Here is a 24,639-nt window from a genome sequence, read left to right on the forward strand (position 1 = left end):
TTATAATAGATTACAATCGTTTGATTATGAGAATACGTCTTTCATTAAGACCTTCTATTCTATTCTATTCTATTCTATTCTATTCTATTCTATTCTATTCATTTAATTTAAACAATGAATGAGGTTAATGCAACATTTGTAAAAAGTGTAATATAAATACATTTGAAATATGTGAGAGTCATTCATAACAAGGAAATGAAGCATCAGAGAGTAACATAGTGTGTTTGTGCATAAATCTTTGTTTATTTGCTCTTTATTTGTACAACATGAGACAATATTTGCCATCAGTGAGAAAGAGTTAACTCTATGAACAGAAATTTATCCCTGAATCAGAGGCTTTAACCAGCAGTCCCTTCACCCAAACCAGCACCGATTCATACAATAACACAACACAAACAAACAATCAATCACTTATCGTTTCTCATAAAAGAAAATTCCTAATCAATAACTAATATTCTTTCTTTTTTAAATGACAGATGCAAGTAAACGAAACTTTACTTTCTAACTGGTCTGTTCATATTGCTGAACACAAATATATACAATAAATTAATATTTTATCAAACATCTGCATAACCACTTAGTGCATGGCTCAAGATTTCCTGAGAATATTTGCAAAAAAAGAAAACAAAAAGTTATACCAAGGCAGCACAACCTTATTACATCACAACTTCTGAGAAGTATTTATGACCAGATTTTTTTTCAAGAAATTTAAGGATTTACAATCATAAATTGCTAATGAATATGAAGAATATAAGAAAATATTTCAAAGCACAAAGATCCCATTTTAGTGCAAATAAACCACTTTGGGTATTTTCCCCCTATGTTCAACAGTACAGTAACACACACACCAGACTCCATTACCCAGAATGCATTCTGACATGTTTCCCATTCTCTCTTATATAGATTATAAATATATGCTTTAATATTTAAGAGTTGCCCCCCCCCCCCAAAAAAAAACCCCTCCCTAGCTCTGAAGGCAACTAAAGTTAAAGTTGACAAATTTTTTATACAATACAAATCATTTATTATCTTATGTTTTTTAAACATCTCAGATATGTATTTGCTTCAGAAAGGCATGATGTCTTTATTATTTTATTCTCTGTTGTGTACCGGTCACTAGAGATGATTTTATTTAGACATTTTATGTGCAAAACTTTGCAAACAGAAGAGACTGCAGAGGAATCCCAGAAATCTTTGCGGTTTTCTACAGCACCTGAGCTTGTACACATGCAAAATAACTTTACGTGCAGCAGACGTAAGCACGGCACTGATCGGAGATCAGACATCACACTGCATCTACCTGAGGCCATTACGAGAAAAAAGGCAAAGCTGATCTCAGATCAGACCCAAGAATTTAACTGAGGTCTCAGCACAAAGAGGAATAACTTCAGACTGACAGAAAGATGTGAAGAGATGCAGAATAACCCAAACGCCACAATAAATAATAAACCAACCAATAAATAAATACAACTGTTTACAAAAGAGTTTCATCCTCCACTTATTATTATTATTTATTATAAATCACTTTTCTACTATTAAATTCATTAAAGCTCTTTAAGTGAGAAAAAAAACATAAAAGGCCCACAGGCTCATTTTCAACGAAGCCCTTTATAAGTGTGAGAGATTTGAGGCATGCTCCTATCTAAAAATAATTCTTTCAAAGGTACCTCAGTCTTTGGTTTAGAAAAATCATCATTCATTTGGAATGAAAGGAAATTTCAGAGCCGATAGAAAAAAACCCCTGAGCTTTACTACTTCACTGTCTGCAGGTGGCGATATATCATCATTATTACACATCCACACGCTGCTTTTAATTCTTCTTTTTTACCACATTTGTTCAAACACTCTTTTATCTTTGCATAGTGTGAACAATATTAATCTCCACACACTTACGAATCTTCTGTAAATCTAAATGCAAACATTAACTCAAAATAAAGTTTATATAGTTTCAAACCCTGTTTAACCCATTAGGTCTTTGTATGAAAGAAGAAAGTTTGAATTGTATGAAGGAAGAAGAAGATGATAACACACACACACACACACACACACACACACACACACACACACACACACACACACACACACACACACACACAAGACACACACACAGACAAGCGTTTTCACTCTTTCTCCATCTTTTAAACCTTGTCTTCCTCATCTTCATCCTCCTCCCATTTTTTATGCGTAACTGATGTACTACTGTGTGGAGACGAGTTCCCCCCTCCTTTTTTCAACGTTTCCCCCAGGGGTGTACCGATCGCCCTCCACATCAACTCAGGGATGGGTATCCCGCCAGGCCCCAGTAACTGAATCGGCACGCTGTGGCCGTCTTGCTGGTACAGGTGTCGGGCGGCTGCCAGCGCGCTCGCACGCTCGAGATCGTACGAATCGGACGTCGGAGAGGCGGCGGGGTCCTGGCCGTTACCACGACGCGGGCGACGGGTGCGCAGCTCCAAACAGCTGTGGCCCTTTCTGTGGCGCTGCAGATGGTCCTCACGGGCGAAGGCCTTGTGGCAGAGTGGGCACTCGAAAGGCCGATCCCCGCTGTGTAACGACAGATGGTTCTTCAGGTCGTAGGAGTGCAGGAAGCGAGCCGGGCAGCTGGTGCAGGGATACGGCCTCTCGCCCGTGTGTTTCCTCATGTGAATCTTCAGCTTGTCGTTCCTAAAGTAAATGAAAAACAGTACAATGAAATTATTCTTCATTCTAAATTCACTGGGGACTGTAGTTGTATGTGATATCCAAGATAAAGTCTCATCTAATATCTCATAGATGAGGAGCATCAAAGTTTGATTTCAATCATGACCTTAAACAAGAGGATATTTTCACAGAATGTTAAAATGTACAGAAGTAGATTTAGCTGTGTCACATGACCCAATCAGAAAGTAACATACCGTGTGAAACGGACGCCACAGGCCGTGCACTGAAAGGGTTTCTCTCCCGTGTGCGTTCTCATGTGACGTGGCAACTTTCCTGCTCCGTGGATGATCTTCTGACAGACCGGACACTGCTGTGGCGTCTGAGACTTCCTCTTCCTGCCACCTACCACCATTACTCCGCCCTTTCCTCCTTCCCCTGGCGATTGGTTGGTGTGGGGCGTAGCCCGTCCTTGCAGGCCCGACTCGTCTTCATCTGACGGCGGGTCTTCGGGTCGGTGCGGGATCAGGGTCGACTCCTGTGGCCAGCGAGAACCTCCGTTCATCAGTGCGCCCCGGTGCGTCGCTCCGTCTTGCCCGATGGCAGCAGGCGGGTGTCCTTCTCGCCCTTGCGTGGGAAGCAGGCTGTACTCAGATACGAGTGGTGCATCCTGCTGGGAATTTCTCCAAGCCGGTCGCACGGGGGACGACGCTCTGACCACAGAACATCGGTGCTGTTTACGACGGGACGGTAGCCGTTCCGCCTCTCCCACGGGGTCTGTCGGATCCTCGCCCGACTCGCCCAAAATGTCCCTGCAGGCGTCCGCCACGCACTGAATGCCCAACAGCTGCGCCCCCTTCAGGACTTCCCGCATGCACGAGCTGCGGATGGTCAGTGTGGCGGTGTAGGCGAACTCCAGCAGCGCTGCCAGCGCGTCGGGAGACACGCAGTCTAACTGGCACACGCTACAGCTGTCGCCGACCCCCTCGCCTCCGTCCTCGCCCTCCTCTGCCCCGAACAGACGGCGGAAGTACAGACTGACGGCGGCCATGACGGAGCGGTGTGTCGGGTATCGGGTGCCGCGCGAGGTCAGCGTGAGGTCACAGAGCAGCCCCGTCCGCCGCTGAGCATTGAGACGGGACAGGAGCTCGTTGCTGTGCTCCGGGAAGGGAATCCCGATTAGACCGTCCTCTCCTGGAGACATCGCCACCTGCAGACACATAAGATAAACCGTTAAAATCTGTAAAGCACGACGGGAGAAATCGTGCGCCTGTGAAAATCGTGTTGAATGCATTTTGTACAGTGTGTTGATCTTAAAGAAGACTTCCTGTCCTACAACTAACAAACATTCAACAAATAAAACAACTGAATAACTAAATCATTTAATTTCTCACAAAAAGCATCAGTTACTGAACTCCACTTTAAATTCACACAGGCAGGTGCACAAAACGCTTTACTTCACCCTTAACAACGGATTTCATATATATATATATATATATATAGAGGAATAACTCAAGTTCTCATACATTAGGGCTGCACGATAAATGGCAAGCAATTGTCACGCACATCTCGTCAGTAAAGCCGGTTCCTTGATTAGTAGTAAATCGCCATCAGCTGCTTTCAGAAGGAGCAGCATTTACTACACAAAGCTGTAGTTCACCGGCAAGCACGGAAATATCGCATACATAATCGTGGATGAATCGCCTGCAATTATGAATGCAAGACTGCCTGGCTTTTCAGTGAACTACATTAAAGAAATATTGGATGTGTTAACAAATATGACATTTAATTAATATGACAGAGACACGCATCAGTATTTAAAATAAAACAGACAGGAGATCAAGTGATTGACGTTTGAACTTCTCATCTCATTTAAATGAGGTTTACATTAGGCATTAAGCAGACGCTCTCGTAAAAGATTTAAAAAGTGAGGAAGGATAGCGTGAAGATTTGTCATTATGTGCATCTTCTTTATATGTGTAGAAAAAATAAGTAGGCTATGATAATGTATATAATAATAATATAGATCATGTATAATATATAATACAAAAAAATAATAATATATATTATAATCTTGTTAATTTTATACATCAACATTATTATAAACAGTATAATTATAGCCTTGTATTTGATTATGGTGTAATGTATGTGATTATTGCGTACGAGTGGTTTCAGGTTTTCTTGAATTTTTGCGTACATTTAGAAGACATTTTGATATGAACGTTTTTGTTGAATCACGATTTGTTAGTGAAAACATCCGTACGCACATCTCATGCACAAATTTGTGTGTACGCATGCTTCATGAATGAGACCCATTGTCTTGTGAAAGTGTTTAATGATAACAGATCTTTGTGTGCTTTCACCTTACTAACCTTTTACCTAACCTTACTTACTACCTTCATTTACATCATTGTATAACAGAGGTTTGCTATTGTCATGTATCATTTGTTTTCAGCAAGAAAATAAAAAAGAAAAAACTCCAGTTTGGAGAGGACAGAAAGTCTTTGAGGTAAAAGACTTTAAAAGTAAAGAGTTGATGTTCATTAGGAATTGGAGACCTGGTTAAAGTTAGTTCTTCAGGTGATAAACGCTAGCAAACAAGAAAATGATTTGTCCCTGTCACTGAATATATATATATTGATGTTTCACTACTTTAAAAATAAATATATTTTTATTTTATATAAATCAATCATGATGTGGGCTTCTTTGAAGCATATGTGGGCTTAAATGGTGCTAAAGTTTAAATGATGCCCACTACAGACCTGTGGCGAGGCAACATAAGGACCAGGATGACACTGATCCACTCATATTGACGGCTGGCCCACCCAATCAGAAGAGACACAAAATAAAAGCAGAAGAAATCATGCATAAATGATAATAATCTCTTTAATAATAATCGCTCAAATACGCATTATTCAGAAATAAATAACTATAGAAAGTTTATCATTTGCCTTACAAATGTTAACATTCAAGATGTTAAAGTGAGCTGTTTCTGTGCGCAAAGACGCACGCACACTCATACGCGCATGCACAGAGACGCGCGACACATACATCCCAAATTATTTAGAAAAACCACAGTCAGATTAAGTTTTATCATGAAAAAACTGTGTGTTATGTGTTAAAGTGAACGCAAACGGTACATGAATTCGTGCTTATCCGGTCTTAAAGTGGCAGTTTACCCTCAAGCTTATGAAAATATGTTTGTGTCATTATGTTAATCAGAAGACAAAAGAAAAAAATCACTTCTGTAGTTTTAAAAAGATGAATTATATTTCATTTATCGAATGAAGAAGACAGCGTTAATATTCATTTGATTATATTTCTGTTCCTACTGTTAGACTTTATTTGTAACTTTGTTCTTTTCCTATTTCCATATGTTTATAATTTCTTATTGATTAATTCTTATTTTACTTTCTTTATATCTATTTTTGTGCTAATCCGAAAATTATCCAATTATCCCCGATCCGATCCATTTGATCACTATATTATATAATGATGTAATTTAAGAATAGGCATTGAGGTCCACCCTATTTCACCAAGCTCCACTCAGTTTAAAAGACTTTTGACTTCATTCATAAAATTGTCATTTTAGATTCTAAAATATACATCAACTATTTTCTATTGAACACATTTTCAAATGAGAGACAAATCTTGCATTTTCACAAATAACTAATAAACCATCTCATTATCTATGATAAACACCTAAACTTCGATTTTGGTGGGCTTAATGGGTACATTTACCCTACTTTAACCTGCACATATGTATGTGCATGTGTGTGTCTGCATGCGTGCATCTGTGTGTGTGCCTGTTTGTGTATTTCTGCATGTTTGTGTCTACATGTGTGTGCACCTCCATATGAATGTGTGTGTGTGTGTGCCTGCGGTGTGGGTGGGGTAAACACTAAGGGACTCACAAAAGAACAGGGACACATTTTACGTTAATTTTCCAGTTGAGACATCACAGTCTGTCAGACAATTAGATTAGACAATTAACTAGACTACATTACAATTTTTTTTTATATAATTTAGTCAAGGTCAAATAAATATAATTTCAATGGTGTATTGCTTTAGTCATTTTTTGAAAAGGTTTTAGCATTCTCTTTATAATCACAACATGAGAAATTTAAATGTAAATCCCATATTCCCCTCCGACCATGAACACACAGACACACACACACGCAGACACACACACGCAGACACAAACACCTGAGCCCGAAACTTTCCACCAACAAATCAATGACTTCTTCACTTCCCTTAACAACATGCGACTCTGCAGCCCATAATACTGCCTGCTGCTAAACAACAATGATCTCCAACACCTGATTAACCTGATCCAAAACACACACAGACGCACAAAGACAGACACGAGGAACAAGATTTCCCTGCAACAGGTGTGGCGTCTTAAAGCTTCTGGTTAAGTTACACATGTGAGACGGAGCAGATTAGTCACTTATGAAGGCACAAGGCCCATTTCACGTCAGTTTTATCCACACACAGACCCTTCACAAATTCAAACATTCACCCTTTTCTGTTCTAACCCTAACCCACGGTTCAAACCACTAGGAAATGGCGTCTACGTCATCCCGGACACGAGCGAGTTTCTGCCGTCGATCCGGAGCCGAGCGATGCCTACCGTTCTGCTCTTTATGGACGAAGGGGACAGCAGCCGTACCGACATCTGTGTCATAGCATCCGTGTGTCTTTTTCTCTTCGTATCCGTCTAACACCAGATCCAGATGTCTGCCGCGTTCTCTCGAAAACTTTGGGGTTCGACGTGTGCTCCTGTGGGGATCTCGACCTTTTCTTCCTCTCTTTCTTCTCTCTCATTTGTCTTCCTGTCTTCTCATAAAGGTGTTAACACCCCTCCCCCCCTCGCCCACACGGCCCCTCGCTCCCATCGCATCATCTCGTTTCGAAACGATCGCAAGTTTCCGAAAAAACAAAATCCCTCGGCCTCCACCTCGACGTGCGTTCGGATCGACAGCTACAGCAAACAGGAAGGACCGTCGCTCGTCTGATTCCGGCCCTGTCGCCTAAACGCCGTGTTTACTGCGCTGCGTCTGTGAATCACAATTTTCCATCAAATGAATCCATTTCATCAATCTCGTCTCGTAGCGAGCAAGTTTGGCAAGCGCAGACAGATGAAAACTCAGTCGAAGTACGCAAACTTCTGCAGTCTGAAAGTGTGGCGCAAACCAAAAGAATCAAATCCACGGTTAGGGTAACACCAAACACAAATACAGGCACCTTTATATAAATAAATCTTTTTTAACACATCATGTGTAAATCACGCACCTACTGAAAAAGTGGTTTTAGTCTCTGTGACCTTCAAAACTCAAAACTGGATTTAGTTTTCAAATCTGCCATAATTGTGTGGATATGAAATGTTTAGAAGATCATCAGAGAGCAGAGAGAAGCTAAACGTACATCAGGACAGAAAGAAAAGAGTAGAAGAGAGAAGAAACAGCAGGTAAATGGATCTTAACATCACAGGAACTTCTGCATGTCAACCACCTCCACATCACCGTGCGGTAAGCTGCTGTTTTATCTCACGCTTTCAAAGATTTCAAAGCTCGGTGAAGAATCTCAGGTCTAAAGTTACAGCTGTTTATTTCTCTCAATGTTGAGCTAAAAACATCCCGATGAAAACACTCACACTCCTCCAGATCTTCACACTTGTTCTGCACAATTTCCTTAAGAAACGATGGTGCTTATAAAGATGTCAATGAAAGGAAATCCTGGGTAAGTAAAAGGGAAAGTTGATATTAAATCAGGATTTAAATGAATGGTGATTTAATAAGATTTGTATATTGTGCTTTATCACTGTATAGCACATAACCCTAACCATGAACTAGGGCTGCACGAATAATCGCAAAAAGAATCACAATCTCCATTCATAAATAAATGCAATCTAAATGATGGTGATTCCCTTGCATACAGTATTTCCTTGTATTCAGATGGTTACGTATTTACATCACAACAATCCAGTCAAACTTGCTCACACTCACACAGTGTTAAACCAAACCTATATTGATTCACCAATCAAACCCCATCATGAAGCGTAAGGCAGCAGACCTAAACACAGTCGGTTTACTTGGTGGATTTGGAGAGACAATTTTCACACAAAAGAAAGGAAAAATCCTGGTGGCCACGGAGAGAGGGACGATGCAACAATGGAGATTTCTGAAGGCTGAAAACTCCGGAGGTCACATATGCCATCTTCATCAAGCCTGGTTTATTTAAGTTAACTAAGCATTACATTTGCAAGTAATAAACATACTACAATTTATGATTAACTAAGAATAATAGTCAACTTATTATTAGTTAACATTCTGAGTCTTGATGGCGTATGCTTCAGCCTTCAAATTGAGAAACGGCCTCTGTATCACCGCCACAACTTCCCCATCAGAAAGAGTTTTTAGCACGAGGTGAACATTGTAACATGTCTGTGTTTCTCCCTGATGCCTCATAATGTTGATTGTTTAGTCTTTTAAAGGTTTCATGTTTTTAAAGTTTAAAGGTTGGCCAGTTTGGGTGTACAAAAGCACAGGTGCTATTTATTCAAATTAAATAATTTTTATTTATTAATGTCAACATTGTTTATGTTTAACAGTTGACACATTTTAAATTACTCAAACAAAGGGTTCCAAAATAAGGAAAAGAGACTTTTAAGTGTAGCACATTTTTTCAATAAATGTTTTTGTTGAAAAAAAAAACTGAATCGTGTGAGAGAATCGTTATCTCATTTCCCATTAAGAAAAATTGTGATTCACATTTTGGTAAAAACAAAAAAAAGTCGTGCAGCCCTACCATGAACCAGGTCACTTCTGTGTGGATCAGTACGGCTGAAAGAGGCCGATACATATGGAAATGTTTTTACCAACAGTCGGTAGAAAACATTAATTTCTACTGAAATCACACATGCATCATACGTCATAAACACTGAAGATAATATCTACATTTTGTTTAGTTAAATAAAGTTACTACAAACAGACTTCACCATTGTAAAAAGGAAACATGTAGCAGAGAAACCCACAGAAACTTTATTGATTTACTTGGAAACGTCTTTAAAACTCATTTAAATTTGTTTGTGTGAGAGCACCAGAAAAGTTTCCAAATACTTTGACTAATATACACACATGTAACAAACTATATCAGCTTAACAATGTATAACAAAGTGATGCATTAGTGCGAGGTCTGAAGCAGGAGCACTTCATGATCCTCTATTGATCAGCAGATAAAGATTTAGAACTTCATCTTTAATAGGCTAGTGTTTAAGATATAAATAATGATAAAAATGTCATTGAAACCATACAGCAGAGACTTCATATCATATATTTGTGTGTCTTTGTTTGCATGACCTTGATGATTTAAACTGAAATGATGAATTTCTCACGTGTGCCTGCTCTTCAATCTCTACCGTACTGTATGTGCTCCAAAACCATTTTAAAACATGTTCAAATTCCTATAATGGATTTTATAATTAATTTTTGAACGTAAATAACAAGACTCCATTTGTCTATAAAACTAAATTCAAGCCTTCAGGCTCAGAAAGTTTGAGAAAATTATGATAAATTCAGTCAGGTCTGTCTAAACCGCTACTATTGATGATGTCTATTAGTAAATGAAGACGTTTCTTAGAAAGAAAAGAATTCTGTTATAAAGGCAAAATGATTTTTTTAGGTCACCAAACATTTGTCTGCATTTCTGCCCAAATAATTAAACTAATACAATGACGACAACAGGGTAGGAAATGTGCATTTGTAGTTTTTACTGTAAGTTGAGATCCGAGAGTTTGTGGTCTAAATCAGCAGCTCAAACACATGAAACACCGCGACTGAATCTAAATAAAACGCAAACCAACAGCCATTATAGTCTTAAAATCATCCTTCCTCGTCTACTTCTTATGTACGTCTCTCTGGATTTCTTTTCTATTGAATGTTCTCCGGCGCTACTGCATTTAATATCTAATTATTTTAGTGAAATTATTGAAGATTTTATAATTTGATTCAGAGAAAACTAAACGCTGAGCATATGAATGTCAGGACACGTTTTTACTTGATTTAAGTTAAAAGCTTTGTTTCTGTCTGTGTCACAGCGGATTCTCACAACCCACTGCTGCTATGAAAACTCAACTGCTGTTCTTCCCCTATCATAATACGGCAATATTACACACACACACACGAACACACACACACACACGAACACACACACACACACACACACACACACACACACACATGACATCAGCAGATAATGAACTGAAGGGGAAAATCTACAATTAAAGCAGGGACACAAACACCCTGATCAAAGTGTTTCACGACGTTTTAAACACCATTCCATGGTACAGTAAATAAATGACTTTTAAAGATGCTTCAACTCTGAATATGGACAGAAAACACAACCAAAGGAAAATCTCAAATGTTCTTAGAAACAAACAAACAAACAAACAGAAACTATAAAAAACCTGTTTGATAATCAGCAACAATTAAACCACATGCAAAACACAACCTCTAAAAACAAAAAAGAGATTAAACACTACTGCACCTCCAAACACACACGCACGCACGCACGCACGCACGCACACACACACACACACACACACAGGTTTCCATGTTTTGTGGGGACCATAGACGTAACCTCAAAATGTCCCCACAAGGTCACAAATTTACGGCTATTCCTATCTTTGTGGGGACAATTGGTCCAAACAACGTGATAATTACCAGGTACACACACACACACACACACACACACACACACACACAAACACACGCGCACACACACACACACACGCACACAGTCTTAAGATTGTCTGTTCATGTCTTTTATGTTCACATAATACTGAATTACTAAACAGAAATATTTTGTGATGACTACTTTACATCAATGCATTTCCAGACATTTCTAACCAAAGTGACTTATATTCAAACTATATTTTTGATCTTTGTCTGTGTATTCCAATCAAACCCATGGACATTTGTGCTGTTAACACAATGTTCTGTCCAAGTTTACAAGTTGTATTTACAATTACTACAAACACATGGGTGCTTTCAACAAGAATCTCGTAATGACTGTCATTTCAATATGACGTTCAATGCAACATTAGAAATTTGAAATAGAAGAAATAGAAGTTAGAAGTTTTCCTTGTCATTTGCAGAAGCACAAAAAGTACGAGTGGATTTTTTGGTCTGAGCTCTAAGAGTAACAAACACTATAACAACACAATAAATAAAAAGACTTAACAGACATTACTATAGTATCTCATATAGAAGAACCTTTAGTTTTAAAATAATTGTGGAGATGTGTTGCTACTAACAACATAAAACTTAAAAGGCGATTTTTTTTTTGTAACCTGAAGATTACAGATTTTCAAATAGTTGTATCTCAGACAAATATTGTCTATCCTAACAACCATACATCAATGAAATCTGATTTATTAAATCAAAATTTTGGTTAACAAAAATCAAATGATTTAATGGTTTTGTGGTCTAGGATTACATTACGTTTAATGTGATATTATATTCTTTATGTGAGAGTTTTTACTGATACTTAATTTAAAAGTGAATAAAGTGTCAAATAAATACTAAGCATATTTTTCTTAAAATTGAAGAAATACTTATTTTTTTCCCTTAGTTTCTATATTATTTGGTCATTTCCCCTTTTAAAATAATGCTTTTCATTTATTTATATATTACTCTTGGTACAAAGCAAAATAATATTAACAAAATAATTATTGTGCTTGCTGGTTAAGGCCAAAACTAAACTGGCTTGACACACATCATGCTTTAAAAGAGAAATGAGTTAGGAGTTATTAATATTGTTTTTTTATTATGTGTGATTCATAAAGTGACACGTAACTGAATCTCTGTGATTTAGTCAAACCATATAAATCTATAAATAAATAAATAATTAAAATATCCTTTTACAGTAAGTTTGTAATTTCTGTAACTATATTAGTAATGTGGATGTGCGGACTGAATGACTCTGAATTACTTCTGTTCTCAATTTTAATTGAACATTACAGTACATATATGTTTATATTCATTTATGCACGCTTTGCGTTGGGTTGCAATGTAAAATTCTGCTTCTTTCAAACAATTTAATGCATTTTAATGTTTTTTTTACCATTTCAAACTTTTTTCAGAGTGTTTGCGTTCTTGAAACAGACAATGTTTCCATCTTAAGCAGCAGCAAACAAACTATAAAAAACCCAGAGAGGAAAAATCTGGAGTCTGAGATTTGAGAAGCCCCACAAACTAAAAAAAGAAAACAGGTGGCTTTTATCCGTCTAAATACAGATGAATTCTTCGAAAACACACAAGAAAGGCTGTGAGTATGTGTGTGTGCCGCTCCAGAGAGACCGAGGGGAAACAAGAGGAAGATCATATCGAACAACTCAAATAAAAGCATCAAATCAGGGTTACGGATTGAGTGACGAGGAGGTGTGATGTGTCATACAGGCCAAACCAGAGGAAGAGAGACATAGAGAATGAAAGAAGAGAGGGAGGGGGTGTAAACAGAAGCAGAAATGGGGTGAGAGTGGGAGAAAGAAAGATAACGACACAGGAAGTGTGTATATATGTGCGTGTGTGTGTGCGTTTAAGTCTCTTTGTCTATTCAGCAGAATGATACGCAAAACCTCTTAAAAGTCCAACAACAACATCTGTCTGCTCAACAAACACTACTGCTTGTGGAAAAATTATTTTTTTAAGGTCTGTTTATTTCTGCAAATGAATTACTTCAATCGTTTGACATCAAGAGTATCTCAAATATGCAACACACTACCAGTTTAGTGTCACTTCATGATCATAAAACTATTATATAAAATTATAAAAAATATTGACAAAAAAACAACAATGTCCAAATACATTTTATTGATACATTTTTTTTTAAAGCATGACTTGAATTTAATAATGAAAAAAAGGCAACCAAAATTAATCATCTCAAGGTAAAACGTCAAGAAACTGATGGATTTGGAATGCAGACACTTTTAATCCAAAGGAACTTAAACTGTATTGAAGGTTTTCATCAGTATTTGTATGACTTTTTTAAATCAAACACTGCTAACGCAATGCTCCATCATTTGAGCTATAGGAACATAAATAACACCACATTTTAGGCAAAGTGTGACTTCACTGAGGATGCTCAAATAAGAGAGTTTAAAAACATCATGATTGTATTATTATTTTGATTGACTATTATTTTAAAATGTAAAAAGAGAGATGATTATAGGTGCTCAGACCTCCACCCCGAACTTTGGATGGCAGTGTATTTTATTATCTAATGTGATCATATGCTGTTTGGTGCAGTTTTGTTTTTCTATTTTACTTCATTCTTGACTGTGGCATTATGTTAGATTCCAACCTCTGGTTGCCATTTATATAAACGTCAAACGCAATTACTGTAAAAAATATATGATGCCACGCTCAGGCCAAAAAATGTGTAATGTTTTCTATTTATTTTATAGTGTGGGGTTGATGCTTGTAGATGTTAAACAAGACGTTTGGAGAACCTCTAGATTGCTTTAAAAAGAACTTTCGATACATATTTCAGTATTGTCTTATGATGGGGCTACAGACAGACAACCGAAAGTGCATCAAGGTTCTTCAGAAGGTTCTGCCTATGTGAGATGTGCCTCAAACACTACATTGAAAAGCTTTACAGCAAAGAGGACGTCCTGCACATCACAACACTGCTGCGGATCTGCAACAAACTGTTTTTGACTGATGTTCAACATGCAAACATTCATCCCGCTTGAACCACAAACTCTTCTCAGCCCTGCTTATTTCTGTTACTAACAATATGTGACTATGCAATTAGATTAATTAACTATGCACACACATTAAATATGCATATATATGCAGACTAAAGTTTCCTTTTTATTTCAAGGAAAACACAAAATTTTTCAATATTTTACTATGTTCTTACCTCAGCTTAGATGAATGAACACATACCTATCTTTTTTAATGTGGGAAATTAATCTTTGTACAGCGCGTCGTGAATGTGTTAGCATTTAGCCTAGTCCCACTCATTACTTAGGAACCAAACAGGGATGAAATTAGAAGCCAGCAAACACTTCCATGTTTTCCATATTTAAAGACTCTTACATGAGGAGTTACACGAGTAAGTATGGTGGCACAAAATAAAACATAAAAAATTAGAACTATATTGTATGGCAGAAGAGCAGTTAGTTTGCAGCACTTCGACCTCGGGTGCAGTAATATTTAGGAAAATTTGAGCAAGAGGGGGAGTTCACAGGAGTAATGATGTTATTGCACGCTGCAAACTAAGTGCTCTTCCGCCATACAATATAGTTTTCATTTTTATCTGCTTAAAAAAATTGCTTTTTTTTTGTTCTTTTTTTGTGCCACCATACTTACTCGTGTGACTACTCATGTAACAGTCTTTAACCCTCAAACGGTCCTTGGGGTGACCCCAAACGACATTTCATTGGTTAAAAAAAGGTTCCCTTCATCTCAGACTCAGAGATATAAAACTTTGTGACTTTTCCTAAATAATCTATCTTTACATACACAAAAAAACTGGGCTTGATTTGGTTGTTCTAAAGGTATGTATACATTTTTTACATATTAATATGACCCCAATTAAAAGTGAATGGGAAATGCCCCTTTTTTATTTTTTCCATTTGTCAAAAAATAAATATCAATAAATCCAGCATAAATCTGAACATTTTGACACAGAAATGAAGGCCTGTTACTTCTGGTACAAATGCAATGCAAAAAACACATGCTCACACAAACACACACACACACACACACACACACACACACACACACACACACACACACACACACACACATTCTGGTTTCCATGTTTTGTGGGGACATTCCATAGACGTAATGCATTTTATTCTGTACAAACTGTATATTCTATTCCCCTTACCTGCCCCATTCCCTAACCCCAACCATCACAAAAACCTTTCTTGTACCTTAGATTTTCAATAAACATCATCTTGTTTGATTTATAAGCTTGTTTCCTCATGGGGACATCAAAATGTCCCCACAAGGTCACAAAAACACTGGTATTCCTATCTTTGTGGGGACAATTGGTCCCCACAACGTGATAATTACCAGGTACACACACACACACACACACACACACACACACACACACACACACACACACACACACACACACACACACGCTCTTTCTTTCTCCGTCTCACAAAAATTTGATATTTTAGGGTTAGGGTTATTTTTGATATTTGAAATTTGATATTATTCAGGCAAGCCAATGGTGTAGTTGAGGAATTTAGTGGTTAACAGGTACAAAGGTACTTCAAATCTCTCAAAACACATCCTTATTGTATAGATGAGAAGTAAACAAAAAATATATATATTATTTGTATTATAGAGGGTTTTCACGGCGCGTCATCAGAGCGGAAGACGCCATATTGGAGGCACTCCGCATTACAACAGAGCAGACACTGATGTATATGCCGAACGTCGTCAAGGAAAATGGTTAATTATTGCCGTGTTTGAGATGGTACCAACAGTACATATTGAGAAAAACATTTGGATTATTATCGACTTCCAAAAGTTATTAAAAACCAGTGAAAGGAATGCAAGAAATAATCAGAGGAGCGGCGCTTGTGGTTGGTAAAGCTCAGGAAAAAGAGTAGTATTGTATTAGAAATATGATTGAAGTACATAAAGTATAAAACAATTATGCTTCTACTTGTTGTGCTTTATTTAAAGAGTATTTAATATGTACTTTAGTGTATGCACAAAATGTACTTAAACACAAATAAAATTTGCGCTGCAATGCCTTAATGCCAGTGTGCTTAATTGCTCATAACAAATTTTCTATTGTAATGATAATAATATGTTTAATAGTAAATGGTAAAAACAATTATTGCTTTTATTTTTTACTGTGCTTATTTTACAGTCAAGAACTTTGGTAGGACACTGGCTATTTTAAATTTGCTATATAAATAAAGCTGACATTGACATATGGGCTCTGCATGAAAACTAGGTAGTTCACTAACTTATATCGGGATATGCAACTGAAGGAAGAATCGCCGGGTCGTCACGGATCCTAGAAGAGGGAGCTCGTAGGGATCTGCACCGCCTATAAATTGTAATTTCTCGAAATATCGTGCCTTTTCTTGTGGTCCAAGTCCTTCCCTATATGCCTTTGCATCTTGGATGCGTTTTCTGTTTTTTAGACATGTCTACATTCACTTAAAGTATCCAAAGCGCATAATATTCCATTGTACTCCGTTCAGTTCTTTACACCGAGTGCCTCCACAATGGCCGCGCATCCGGGTTACCGCCCAGAACGTGACGTCGGTGCAAACCCTCTATAGAAAATGTATATTTTTCTTACAATTATGCTTTCAATTTTGGGGTCATATAGACCCCAAGGGCCAGAAGTGTAAATAGAAAACAAGGAGCGTTTGAGGGTTAAATAGGGAAAACATGGAAGTGTTTGGTGGCTTCTAAATTCATCCCTGTTTGGATCCTAAGGAATGAATGGGGCTAGGCTAAATGCTAACATATTCACAACGCGCTGTGGAAAGATGAAGTGCATGCATTGAAAAAAGGTAGGGATGTATGAATTCATCTAAGTTGAGGTAAGAACATAGTAAAATATTGAAAAAATTGTGGTGTTTTTTTTTTAAAGTGTGCACTGAGACTTCATTCACTTCACCTGCAGCATGAAATAAATGACTGACTGACTGATTTCAGCATTTCTGCACTTTATATTTTCTTGCTATTTGTTGCAGAAAAAGTATTAATACATACGAAAGTAAAGAAAACTTCAAACTGTAACAAAATGTGTGAAAAACACAACTTTCATCTTTTTTCACAGTCCAACAATTATTTAACACTCGACAAACATTTAAGAAAATAAACACCACATTTACATGCATATTTTATACTAAGAGATTTCCACGGCATACATGATTTGTCTTTATTCAGTTGTGTGTTTCTTGTGAACCTCTGACTGTCATCTAACCAGAGAATCGACAAATGACAATGTAACAAAACAACCCTGGAAACATTTTACTGTTATGAATAAATTGAAAACTTAAACAAATGTGTGTGAAATGGCTACATTTGTGTGTGTGTTGTCTTTTGTTGTGTGTGTGTTGTATGTGTGGGTGCGTGTGTGTGTGTGTTTGGTCAGCAGTTTCATGTCGACCATCAAGTTTCTGTATGGGAAGTCAGGGGAGTTGTGTGATGTTGGGATGATGTGTCTGTGTTTCACTCCAGTAAGGAGCATTTAAAAGCAGTCAAGAGCTTGTGTGTGTGTGTGTGTGTGTGTGTGTGTGTGTGTGTGTGTGTGTGTGTGTGTCTGTCTGTCTGTCTGTCTGTCTGTCTGCGTGTGTCTGTGTATAAAGATGATGTTGCAAAACTAACTGATCGTCATCTATTTCCTGTTTCCCCTCTCTCTCGCTCTCTCTCTCTCTCTCTCTCTCTCTCTCTCTCTCTCTCTCTCTCTCTCTCTCTCTCTAATCAGCATCAGGGCTCCACCATTATTATACGACATAATGCAATGAACAGTACAGAAGATATTTAAATGCAAATATTTGTTTATATACTTGTTTTACATAACTAGTCTACTACATAAATGCTGTAGGATGTCACTGTGTGTCTATGTCTGTGTGTGTGCGTGTGTGTGTGTGTAGGGGTGTGTGTGTCTCTGTGTGTGTGTCTGTGTGAGTGTGCATGTCTGTGTAAAACTCAAAAAAAGGAAATGCTAATGATTCTACTTCCTAAAAGAGTTGAAGAGCAACACGTTCACTATAGTGACACACAAACTAAATGCATATATGACCACACAGACGCCTCTCACTCCATTTCTCTCTCTCTCTTCCCCCTTTTCTGTCTGTCTAACCCCACCTCGCTCTCTCTTGTGACTGCATGAAAGCGAAAACCGTAAGTGCGATACGGGGAAATTCTGACATGGGTCCACACTGCCCTGAAATAAGCATTTACAGGAACAGTTAGTGTGTGTGTGTGTGTGTGTGTGTGTGTGTTTGTGTGGGAGTGTTTCATCTGAGGGTCTTTTAGAGAAAGAGGGAAATCCATATGTGAGCAGTCACAGTTCTGTCATATGACCTCTGCCAAACTATTCTCACACCCACAGATAAAAGAAATCATCTTACCTCCAGTCCATAAACGTACAGATGTCCACTTTACACGTCTGTTCCTCGCGATCAGTTCTGAAGGCCAAAAACAGAAAGAAACATCTAAGCGTTCAATAATGACACACGATTTTCTCGTCAATCATCAGATTCATCAGCTTCTTGTCGATACAGACGCCTGCGTGTCACGCACTGAGACTGAAATATGAAACAGAGATGTGACATAAAAAAAAACACAAAATCTCGCTGTACTCCAAAAACACGGCGCATAGCGCGTAGTTTCTCGGGAAGACTCCGTACTCTCCGTATTCACATTTATTAATATGAGATATACGCCGGTTAAGAGTCCAGTGATCTTAAAAACACATAGATGACACGTCTCAAAGATGCTTCAGAACCACCAGAAATACACAGAAGAAAACCACACACTTTATTTACATTGAACTTTTGAACATTTTCCTTTAACCCAAGCACTTGGGGTCCATAACAATACCAGATTGAGAAGCAAAACATGCCGAACAGTGATCCATCATCAACACAGGCTTTTCATCTCTCCACCCACAAGAGTACAAGACATCAAAACTTCTGAGATAATAGAGTACACCTACATGAAACCCTTCCTACAGCTACAGGCCCCATAACCTCTCCAAAGTAAACTTTCAACAACAAAGCAACGCACTAAAAATGAATTTAAACATGATTAAAGTTAAAATGATTATTTTTACATTTAAATAAGGGGTTCCTCAAACTATTTGGGGTGAAACACCCCTTACAGAGGAGAAATTTTTTCAAAGACCCCATTATAATTATAAAGAAGTTATTAAGCATATATGCTTACAACAATTTGCCCTCTGTTTTTTCAACCTGAATACTCTTTTACTGATTCAGTTCAGACGCAGTTCAGCTTGAATCATGTTCATTCCACTTATGTTTTTATCCTGAAATGCAATTTTATTTAAATTACATTTTGACTCAAAATAAATACTTTTGTACATTTTAATCTTAAAAGCTTTTATAAAGTAAACAGTAGCAACTTAAGACTGGCATAGTTTGTAGATGGTCCCCATAAGGTCCCTTTTTAATAATTTAAGGTCCCCTTTTCAGTAATTCATAACAATTACGTGATGATGATGCAAAAGAGAGCAGGGAGGGAGTTGCAATAGGAATCAATCTGACAGGACTTACAAAATATGTTCATGGATGAAGTAATGATAAAGTTTCATAACGGTTACATTATAATGTAAGGCCACAGTGTGACTAGACAGATGCAACAAGTGCTAGATGATAGTCCTTCTGCATGCGGCACTGCCCGGACTGATAGGGTTATGACTATTGTAACTATTGCAAGAGTACTGCTTTCAAATCAATATTGTGATTGTCATACGCCGATCGATCTGCGCAGTGACACAGTCAAATCTATAGCTTCTATGGCAGCAAAAGCAGAAACCGAAGATAATGTGGACATGACAACATTACCAAGCAACCCACAGGGTTGAAAACAGGTTAAAATTGAGAATTTTATGGATTCAAAAATTGTGGAAAAAACATTTGGCATACGAAACTACATGGAAATATATAAATATATATATAACACTGTTTTTATAGTTTTGAGTATTTTTATGCAAAAATCTAACATGTTGTGCCTGTAATATATCATGTTAGACATCATTAATTTACAGCGATAATGCACCATAATCACTGATCAGCATCACAGCTTCCAATCATTTGTCAAATCACCATTAAAGCTTTATTTCAAAATTTTTAATTCTTACCAAATCTTAAAGTATATAATTTTTTAACTGATCACCCAGCGACAACCACCTGCTTTTTTAAACTTTTCATGTAAAAATAATTAAAACTTTTCATTAGGGATGCACCGATACCACTTTTTTGGAATACGAGTACGAGTACGAGTACTTGCATTTCAGTACTTGCCGATACCGATACCGAGTACTTAATAAAAAAACATGATTTAAATTTACAGGTAACAGCTTTAGTCATATAACTTAACAAAAAAACAAATGACTAGTTTTCCAGTTTGTTGTAAACTCTGCCTCTTTAGACAACACAAGAGCCATTAACCCCTTACACGCCGCTCAAACATAGACATTTCTCAGACCGCGGTATCGATGCCAGGTATCGGGGGACTTTTAACGAGTACGAGTACTTTAGAAAATGTGGTATCGAGCCCGATACCAGTATCGGTATCGGTGCATCCCTACTTTTCATTCACATAAATTTTTAGAATATAGTATTTAATATATAGTATATCTTCTATAGGATCAGCAATGTCTAGCTCTGTTTTAGGGTTTTTTCTCCCCAGGAAATTTCCACAGGGTTTTTCTCCTAGGAGTTTTTTTCCAACCCCTTGGGAGTCAGCTGATATTAGCTCAGTGTTTCTCAAACTTTTTCTGCCATTCCCCACTTTGGAAGTAGAGAAGAGTTCCCAGCCCCACCTGTCCCCAATCGCCCCAAACAAAATAGTAATGAATTAGGCTTTAAATTTAACTGTTGAAATGTACTTATTCACATCATATTTTAAAACATAACAGCATCAAACACTTTCAATAGAGAAAATACATGTGCAACTATATTATCACTTTGCATGAAATAAGACTTTGTTAATAATAATAATGCAGCCGTTTTGTCTCTGATAAAAGCCATTGTACTTTCTTTTCGGATGTCTTTTTGGTTGATTAGGTCCACTCTCTGTCTTGGTTTTCTCTGCTGGTGCAGAATTTCCAGTTTTCTTTTCATTCTGTGTCATAAACGTGCCCACTGTTAACTTTTATACCGGCTACTGCCTATACTGCCTTTCCAAATTACAGTTTTTGTTCCGTTTCAATTATAAATATGACGCAAATTCATTCTTGTATAGACGTTTTTATTGGACGCACATGCGGTGACGCGATTAAGCGTCTGAGCGGAACTTAACCTCCGGTCTCTGTTTGTTTAATGGTCTGACTTGTTGCTAAACTGAACTCTGGATCAAATACTTTGTCAAAAATAGCAAATGTTTTGGTTTCCTAAAGACGAGGGCAGACGGCGATCATGGATCAGCGCTATTTGATGGGAGGTTTGGCATGTAGTTAATATTGCATACATTATATAGTACACATTTTACACAGTAACGTTAGCTCAGTGTAGTTTTTGATACGCTTTAGCTAATGAACTAAGGTAATCTACTTGTTGTTTCTTTTGCTTGTTATCAGAAATAAACTACTCTATTAGGACTTCTGTTATTGAAGTTACGTTTGATCCATGAAAGGCGTTTGTTTATGTTGTTACTGCTGAAACTGGCTATGATTCAGCGTGAAATTTTCTTCACAGTCTGGCTTAGTTAGGCTTACATTGAAATGTGTTTTTTCACCCGTTATTCATGCCCCACTTGTAATGTTCATATTTAATGTAATGTTCCCCACTCTTTGAGAAACGCGGCATTAGCTTAACTTAACTACATTACATTACATATACATTACATTATTACTCCGCTCACTAGTTTGGTTTAGTCTCTTTGGTTTAAACCGCTGTACTTTGCTACTTTGTTGTCCTATACTTTTCTGTTTTCTTTTGTTTTTATTAATATAAAGCTGCTTTGGAAAAATAAAACAGTTGTAAAAAATCCTATATAAATAAAATTGAATTATCCATCCAATCAGCATTGGAGCTCCATTATTATACCACATGATTAGCATACTACAGAAGATATTTAAGGTGTGGTTCTTCACTAGTAACATGAGTTCTTGAAATTAATTAATTATCAGTTATATAAGAAGTACCTTACATTAGCAATGCTGACATCGCATGCACGCACATCGAAATTTTGAGGCAAATTTTTTTTCACTAACATGGCCCTGTTACAATGTGTGTCAAGCAATATCCACTTCTCGCCGCATGGTTGTAGTATGTTATGTTTTTACTAAAAATGGCAATTAATATGTGAAGAATAAACACCGGTAGCGTTTTATATTTTGAGCTTTCAATCCAGAGGTGTTTTTAGTTCATAGCAACTGTTTGAAAATGTGTGTTGGTGCGCCTCCACTAAACTCTGGACACTAATGAAAGGTAGGTGGACCAAAATATATATCTTTTATCTTGGTACTGAAACATGATAATCTAAATCTGTGGAGAAGAAGGTATTTAAATAAATCACAGAAATTTGGTAGTCACATTTCTAGTAATAGACTACAGTGAACTTCCTGTCAGAACATCAGAACTGCAGGCATCGTTCTAAAAACCATGGTTACCATGGGTCTGATGCCCATTAACTAAAACAGTAAATGTTCATGATTTCATTTGAAAGAACTAACAAAATTCTACATTCTGTTCAAATTTCATGCAAATATCTGATAAAATGGGAAAGTTACAAGCAAAAACATGTGAATAAGCAAATTTTCGGTCACACACCTTCAATAGAAATATAACTTTTTCCTTTGATTTCTAATATTAAAAATTTCATAAGTTTCTCCCCCCTCAACGGATTTTTACAATCCAGGTATCTTTGGAAAGTCTGCTCTGTCTAGTCACGTGATCAATTTTGAGCTTTGGGGTTTTTGAAAATTTTGTCATCATACCTACTTACATTCATCAATATATCAGAGTATCTGAACGACCCTCAGTCCGGAGGAAGCGCGTCATAGCTACAAGTGACTGAAGTAATGAAGTTACTATGACAACGTCCGGAGGGGGGCGGCGGACTGACAGGTAAGAAAGTAATAAATCTACACAAGCGATTATTCGCATAACGTTAAACTATTGCAAACAACCACAATGAGGCGTTTATAAAGAGTTAAAGTCTCTTAAAGCGCTTCGGAGTTCAATGGGTTATTTCATGCTCGTGATGATTAGCGGATCCGGATCGACGAGTTCAGCCGGTCCGTCCACACGCGCGAGACTGTGTGAGGAGATAAATCCGCCTCACAACTGCAGCTAAACATGCAAAGAAAACAAACTATTGTCAGAACCGAACTCTCACCTGAGCTCGGATCAGAACCTGACTGACAGCAGCGGGTTTTGGGTGTCACGAGCTATTTATAGTGTCGCCTCACCTGTGAGGTAAAAAACCCCTCTGCGCGACAATAAACACTGAACGAATGAAATCAAACCACCGATAATCGTTATTAAAGAACGACAGAGTTTGACAGTAACGAAAAAACATATCTTGCACACGTCACACGGGAGTTACCGAGTACCCATGACGTATTAGTCCTCTCGTGACCCCGGCTGAGGGGATAAGAATCAATAAAGCAAATAAGGGTGAAATATAGAAAGAAATACACTTAAACTACGATTAAGGAAGAACATTTGATACATTTCGAGGCGTACGAACCAGAAGGGCTTTACCTGAGCCGGTGTCACCTGAGTTTCCCCGCCGCGTCGCGTCCCACCTGACGGCCGGTGCTCTCCTACTTCCTGAATGTGACGCGCGTCGACCTCGCGCGCACCGGCTCCGCGGTTCGGTCTCCGGTAGCGCCTGATCTTTGTCGGGTTAGTGCTGTCACTGGTTCGATCCGCTTGTGCGCCGGTTCTGACCCGCTCCTGACGAACTCCTGCCGCTCCTCCTTAAACCCGCAACCAGGAAGCGGTTTGTCCTACTTCCAGCAGCCGCGGGTGATTGGCTCTGCGGGCGACGGAGGGCGCAGGGGTGGGGGGATGGGGGGTCGGACGCGGCGCGAGAGGGCGGAACGGGCGTCAGTCGCTGCGCAGCAGCAGGTGTTTGAGGTGATCAGAGTGGGCATCATTCACACATAACTCGAGTCAGTCAGTCATATTTAACTTGTCTCTTCCTTTTTCACGCGTTTCCACTTCTGCTTCTGAAAATGACTCGAGTGACAAACTCTAAATTTGCATGTCAAATAATGTCAGTGGAGGAGAGAGCGAGAGAGAGA

General features: G+C 38.0%; 1 protein-coding gene across 2 annotated transcripts; it reads right to left on the reverse strand.

Moving 5' to 3' along the window:
* Positions 1-222: 222 nt before the first annotated feature.
* On the reverse strand, positions 223-24,564 carry zbtb7b (zinc finger and BTB domain containing 7B). Of its 2 annotated transcripts, XM_065270538.2 has the most exons (4): positions 24,095-24,564; positions 18,773-18,829; positions 2,895-3,847; positions 223-2,664 (listed from the first exon to the last, which is right to left on the reverse strand). In XM_065270538.2, exons 3-4 carry the CDS (start codon positions 3,839-3,841, stop codon positions 2,139-2,141), a joined length of 1,473 nt encoding a protein of 490 aa, XP_065126610.1. In that variant the 5' UTR covers positions 3,842-3,847; positions 18,773-18,829; positions 24,095-24,564; the 3' UTR covers positions 223-2,138. The 2 variants fall into 2 exon arrangements, with proteins under 2 accessions (XP_065126610.1, XP_065126609.1); XM_065270537.2 differs by lacking the exons at positions 18,773-18,829; positions 24,095-24,564 and adding an exon at positions 7,271-7,476.
* Between the last annotated feature and the right edge of the window lie 75 nt (positions 24,565-24,639).

The sequence above is a fragment of the Paramisgurnus dabryanus genome, chromosome 13, assembly GCF_030506205.2.
Source record: "Paramisgurnus dabryanus chromosome 13, PD_genome_1.1, whole genome shotgun sequence".
Taxonomy (NCBI): domain Eukaryota; kingdom Metazoa; phylum Chordata; class Actinopteri; order Cypriniformes; family Cobitidae; genus Paramisgurnus; species Paramisgurnus dabryanus.